The 6,962-nt window shown below is 37.2% G+C and overlaps 1 protein-coding gene across 1 annotated transcript in view; it reads right to left on the bottom strand.

The window, feature by feature from the left end:
* Positions 1 to 3,740: 3,740 nt before the first annotated feature.
* Abce1 (ATP binding cassette subfamily E member 1) overlaps positions 3,741 to 6,962 on the bottom strand; it is a 30,904-nt gene continuing 27,682 nt past the window's right edge. The window contains exon 18 of the mRNA XM_023705737.1: positions 3,741 to 5,057. Coding sequence (XP_023561505.1) covers positions 5,010 to 5,057 — 48 coding nt within the window. The 3' untranslated portion in view covers positions 3,741 to 5,009. The remainder of the gene's footprint in view (positions 5,058 to 6,962) is intronic.

Below are 6,962 nucleotides of genomic sequence, written 5' to 3' on the forward strand. Positions count from 1 at the left end.
TTCTCTTTGTAGTTCTTTGGTTCTGGAGTAACCTAGTAATAAACACATTTCCAGAGGTGTCTTATTAGGAGAGTTTCCATAGCATTTTCCAGACCAAAAGATAATTCTAATATGTACAACTAAAAAATCATAGGATTTATAGCCTGTAGGGTATTTTCTAGTTTTATGGCCAGAGCTATTGTTTTTCAATAAATCAAATGAGAATGTGGGAGGGTATGTTCTTGCAGTTTATGTACTTTCTAAAGATGAAACAAGTCTAAAGTGTTTGAAGCAAGCCTATCAGATATATATTAAATACCTGAAAATCAAGCCAACTTTTTTGTGTGTGTGGTACTAGTGAGCCCAGAGCCTCACACATGCTTTCCTAATTCCTAGTCCCCAACCATTTATTATCTTACTGTGTTTCATGGAGGGGTTTTGTAGACAAGGTCTTGTATATTCCAGGCTGGCCTTGAACATAAGATCCTTTTGCTTCCACCTTCTGAATGGTGGGATTATAGGAGTCCTTCATGTGCCCAGATGTGAAGTCTCATTTCTTAATTAAATCAAGGCACCTAATAATATTGCCAGTCCTTGTTTAACATACAACATGAACTTTCTCAAGGAAAGCTGGCCTCATGAAAACTTACAGCTCAAAACAAAGCTTACTTAGTACAGGAATGGATAATAAACCAGTGTAAAGATCAAAGCTGGGAGTTTTTGAAACAGGATTTGGATGAAAAGCCTGTGAGAAAGGAAAACATCTTTTAGCTGAGTGCTATGTGTTTACACATGGTAGGCACTGAAACCAGCTGTGGGGCAAGGTGTATAGCTCCTTGGATCTTTGGAGAATTAGGTGCTCCAAAAATGGATGAGATAAAATGCGAGATACTGAAAGTAGTCCTCAGAATGTGTCCAGTAGGTGGTGTCTGAAATCCTAACTAGAAGGACTACCTTTCACTTAATGGTTTTTAAGCTTTCATTGAAAAGACATGTAAAAACTGAAAAACAGGAAGTAAACAACTATCCACAGACGGCTTGAGTTCATAAGCACTTCTGAAAGTGTCATGGTTTTAGTAGTGTTCAAGGGTTAACTACAGGCATTGTCTGACATTGGAAGAGCTTTTTAGATAGCTGCTAGGAGTTTTTGGAAAAAAGGGCTTCAGTACACCACTGTAAATATGTATTAGTCCTCTGATTATGCCTTTCATATTTAGGAAAAAAACACTGAAGATGGACATGCCAGAGTACAGTTCTTACAGTTTCCTAACCCTTTGAATGTTCTATTTAAATGGAGTGGTAGACAACTTGATTTCAGTAACTTTTTTTTAAACACAAGACCTTGGCTTTGGACCAACTACCATCAGATGAAGTAGAAAACTAGTACTAATTGTTGCATCTAAATTAGAAGCTGAAAAAAAAAAAATCTCTAACCTAACAGGTATTTAGAGACCAGAAGTTCCAACATGGCTTCTCCACTAGAAGAAATGGACATAGTTTCATGCCCCAAGAACTGTATAGGCAGGGGAGATGTAGAAGTAGGCACGTTCAAGGTTCGGAGTTAAAACCCAACACGTGAGGCTCGCTCCTTTGCAAAGCTAAATGAACAGTGAAAACGTCTACAGACAAGCCTTTTCTGATGAAGGATCAAGATGATTTCTAATGCTGTGGTGCTGGGGATGAACCCTGGGCTTTGCACATGCTTGGCAAGTGCTCTTACCATTGAGCTAGAACCTCAGCCCAAGCTGCAGGTTCTGAAGGGAAAAAGAAAACCCAGAACTTTCTATTCTCTAGGTTTGCAAACTTAAGAAAAATATTCCCAAGCTGGTAGTACATTTGAATTACCTGGCAGAAGGAAAATGAAAAGCCCTTGGACTGACCTCGCCAGGGAGTCAAAAGTACTTGATGGAAAGCCATGGAAAACTTTCTTTACAAGTGTGACGTGCTGGCAGCTGTGTGGTTTGGTGGCAACACTAGCATGCTTGTTGTTTTCTTAGCACTCTCCTATACATGGAACTGCAACACAAAATTCTTGCCTGGTAAGTGCACAAGAAGCAGTACTAGATAGGTATCTGTTAGTGAGTTTTCCACAAATAACCTCAAAACTTCTGCTTCTAATGTACTGGCCAGACTTGGGTTAGATGGTCTCTCAACTGCAAGAGATTAGGAAATTGGAAGAGAACTGTCAGGGCTGTTCAGGGCTGTTTCAGACCAGTTAAGACTAATGACCTGGATATACATGGTCTACCTAAGGAAGTGATAAGTACATGGTTGGGAATAAACATGATTATTTACCACAATTTTACAGTTTTCAGGTGGTAGCCTCACCAGTTGACAAACCAGTAAAACAATTCAAGAGCAATAGTTGGGAGACAGACACACAGCGAATTGTGTTTGACAAGAACGAACACTTTCAAGATGAAAAACCTAGGGAATAAAATAAGCTTCTGAAAAATTACTAATTCTAAGCTGCTTGACTGGCTTTGGTTTGCCTCAATTTCTACCTCTAAAGTCCATAAAAACCAAAATACTGAAATCAGTAAAGCTCCCCAATCTGTCCATATTCATCTTTCCACTTACATCTTAAAATCTATGCTTATTTCTGCTAACTTGACATGTATTCAGCTTTATATGGGTTAATATCATGTATCTATCTAATTCAGGTGCTATTTTTTCCTGGGACTTAACTCATGAACCCTTGTGACTCCAGCTTAGAATACTTACTTTCTCTCTTGAAAGCATGCTGCAAATATGCCAATCAATCTAAATCTGTGAATACCAATTAAATTATATAGCCATACAGTTGGCACAATATTCATATTTTCTGGGTATCACGTAGGGTCACTAGAGCAGGCCCTACTCTAAGCCAGATGCAGTGTTACACACTGATAAGGGGACTGTTATTTCAAGGTATTTATGGCCTAAAATTAGGTTAAACTGAAACAGTTGTAGCATCAATACATCACTTTTGTTAAAGACTGCTCAGTATTACATAAATAAGGATTATCTGTGATAAAGATTTTGAACAGTCCATACATGCAAAACGTAAACTTCAAAAGATACATATTCTTCCCTCTTTAGCCAAGTTCTCTGAAAGCCTCGTTTCATGATCATCCCACCTTTGTGTATTTTAATATTTTGTGTATTCTCACAATCAGGCACTGTATGACACAAACTGCTTGACCTTGCCTTTTTTTTTTTTTTTTTCCTTTCCGCAGAACTGGGGACTGAACTCAGGCCCTTGTGCTTGCCAGGGAAGCGCTTACTCTACTGAGCCATGTCCCCGGCCCCTTGACCTTGCTTTTTAAAAGTGTCTGAGACTTTTTTCAATGAGGATCTATTAAACAATTTCACTGCTACTAATAGGCAACATCTTCATTGAAGGTATACTTAATTGGCAATGGTGATACTAGTTTATAGACAGACTTGTGTTAGCAACCTGTAGGCCTCTACTGCTCTGTAAAATTTCAACATTTTAATCCATATTTTTACATTTAATCTGCATAAAAATATACACATTCTGTCAGCAGGAAGTAAAAATGTGCTTTTATTATGTCGTATTATATTAAACGACAGAATAGGGAATAAAAATAGTGTCTTGTTTTATTAAACATTGAAATTATCACATTTAAGCTAGCCTTAAAAATAAACTACTTTAGTGTAATCCCATTTATGTACAAAACTCTTTACATATTCACACTCAGGTTAAATGCATAGAAAAAAAGCATGAAAGAATAAACTCAAACACTGATAACCCCTGGAAGGGTAATAAAGGGAGATCTTTTTTATTCCATATTTTATATATTTAAATTATTCACAACAGAAATGTACTTATAGATTCCACACAAAAATTTATTTTTAGAAGGCCTAATGGGGTCCACTTAAACCAAACCTTCTATCCACTGTTTGCAATTAATCAAGGCTTCTATCATTTCAATGACCTCTAAAAGTACTGACAAATATTTTCAATTTTCCTGCTTTACATGTGCCGATAGTTTATAGTAAACCCACTTTTGCACTTAATTCCAGTTCAGTGCAATAATAAGGTTTACATAATGTCTTTTATAGCCAAACATAGAAATGAATATATTTGGTACCAAGGGACACTTGTATTGCTATCTCTTGCATTTTAGTTGCCACTGAGGAAGTAGTTTACAATCATTGGCTGCCCACAGAAAATTCTACTTTTAAAAATACATAGATTCTGAGGCACCAAATCTGAAGATTTTGAGCCTGTAATTATAAGGGAAGTAAACATTCTCTAGAAATGCTGTCTTAAATCTTGATCAGTGATTATATAAATGTATGTTTAAAAAATGACATTCCTTTAAGAACAATTACAGAATATACTCTTACAGAATGCAAAAACTGAAAATCCAGAGTATTTCTTTTCCTTGAGGGGCATTGAAATGATTTTTATGAAGTTCAAAAGCACCAAAAACATTAAAAACAATGTGTAAGCTGGTAATAAACACCCATTTTCCAACAATTGGTGTTTTAGGGTAGACAATTATCCTTGGAAACAATACACTGAAAATTTCAGTGCAAAGACTGAAAACAAGTATCTGATGTTTATCAAATCTTACCAGTGTAGTCTGTGACTACCAATAGCTTTTAAAATAGGGCAGTTTCATTACACTGGCATACTTGGCAAATCAGGTACGTATAGGAAGCTTTCTCAAGGTTTTAAAAATGGGGCAACACTGGTCAGCATTTGATACATGAATATAGTACACCTACTGAAAATCTTCCCATATGTCATGAAAACTTGGAGGTAATTTGTGTAGTATGAAATGTCATTTTAGAATGTTACGCACAGAAGGGACTTTTTTAAGAACAGAAAAGTGCAATTTTCTGTGTTCAAACTAAAATTTTACAACACAGCTGGCTTTTAATGTTACTTTAAATAATCCATCCTTCAAGCTCCAGAGTATATGGGGCCATAAAACCTGATTAGAGTTTTGTATGACAGAAATCCCAGTAAATGTTTCTTTTAATAAAATGGCTTATCAGTAATTCTCAGAATCAGTCTAATCATCCAAGAAAAAGTAGTTACCACTCTTCTTTTGTTCCACATCCTAAAAATCAAAACAAAAAACCAAAAATTAGCAACATTATTGTACACGTAGAAGCAGAATTTCATTCATGGTATTAGCAATGTTTGAAATAGTGCTTGTACAACCTCCTATTTACCTACTATTCATTTGCTTCCGGATATTCCTGGGTCAGTTCTCTCTGTATTTTAGTATAGGTCTACAAGGTCTACAGGGTTTCACTACACAGATCAGACTCATAGTAATCTGCCTCTGTTCAGCCTTCCAAGAACTGGGTTTATAGGTGTGCGCCACCACGCCCAGTCTCAGTCACCTCAGCATGCCCTGGGTGTGGGCTGGCATGACCGTCCAGGAATTGAACCCCACCCCACCTGCTGCAACTGCCTTAGCAGGTGCTCCTGGGTCTAGTTTTCAAAAAAAAAGTATTATTACCCTTTGTCACCCCTAGAACAAAGTTGCTTTATAAAAGATCCTTTCCACACAAAATTTGCCATTGATAGAAACAATATTTTTGGGAAAACAAATGTCATTTTTCATCATGTGAAGTTTAAGGTCTTGAGACCAAAAGATAAGTAGTTTTTTCCACAATTGTTTATAGAGTGGCCAGTAACAATCCATTATTGACCTGTGTGGCTGCTTATTAGGATTAAGTTATGAATAAGGTGAGAATAAAGTCCTGAATTTATGAATCAGCTCTGTTGCAGGTGAACATTTATTAAGTCAGAATCATTTGTGAGTCTCATACAGTGAGTCTCACACACCTTTGACACAAATATACAATGTGTATTGCTTTGCTCTTCATAGCTGTCCACTGCATGTCACCCCTGCTTTTCCTCTTGCTTCCAGACACCCTGGGCTCTGACTGAGCACTGTACTACTGCACTGTACAGTGTGCACAAAGGAGCTTTTATGAAAATAACTGCCAAGTCAGTTGGGCACTTGCTGCACAGAAATGAATAGGTGTACCAGGAGCCAATCTGCAAGTCCATACCACACAGACTATATGAGCATTCATTATACTTCAGAAGATACTTCTGTCCTCTTTCCTAATAAAATAACTTTCACAAGTGAGCAAATATTTTCCTTTTATGGCAGGACTTACATTTTTACCCTGGCTTAGAAGTAATGTCAGTCATTCATACTAGGTGCTTAAAACTACTTTGTGAGAGCAAACACTACTGGGGCCTATGCATGTTTCTAATCTTTTTTCTCCATTGTTTAGAATTTTATGGTGATTGATAGAGCTTGTTTTAGAACTTTAAAATATGCATTTTAGAGCTGGTGTGGTGGTGTACGCTTGTACTCCTAGCACTCAGGAAGCTGAGGCAGAAGGACTGCCATGAGTTTGAGGTCAGCTTAAGGTACATAGTGAGTCTATGGCCAGCCTGAACTATATAGCAAGACTTTGTGTCAAAAACAAAACCAAGGGGGCTGGGGAGATAGCTCAGTAGATAAGTGCTTGCCTGGCAAGCGCAAGGGCCTGAGTCCAATCCCCAGTTCTGCCAAAAAACCCAAAATGAAACAAAGAAAAACCAAAAAAAACCCTCCAAAACCAAAAAAGCCCCCCCAAAAGATTAAGATAAAAGAGTGGATGCTGAGTATATACATGTAACTACTCCCCAAAATGGCAGGAAACTGCACAAGCTGCAAGCATGTACTAATAAAATAAAAAGCTTTTTTAAAAAGCATGCATTGGAGCTTGGGAAATAGTTCAGGAGCACATGCCTGCCTGGCAAGCACAAGCTCCTGAGTTCAATTTCTGGTACCAAAAATTAGTCAATCATGCACTGAAAAACAAGAGAATTTAGTTAAAATATTCTTTTTTTTTTTTTTTTGGTACATCACTGTAATTCTTCAATTCAAATGGCAATTAATGTAGGTAGTGCACGAGCACAGCATAAAAGAACTGTCTGCATCCAAGCAGCAACA

The sequence above is a fragment of the Octodon degus genome, unplaced genomic scaffold (genome assembly GCF_000260255.1).
Source record: "Octodon degus isolate 3935 unplaced genomic scaffold, OctDeg1.0 scaffold00227, whole genome shotgun sequence".
Lineage (NCBI taxonomy): Eukaryota > Metazoa > Chordata > Mammalia > Rodentia > Octodontidae > Octodon > Octodon degus.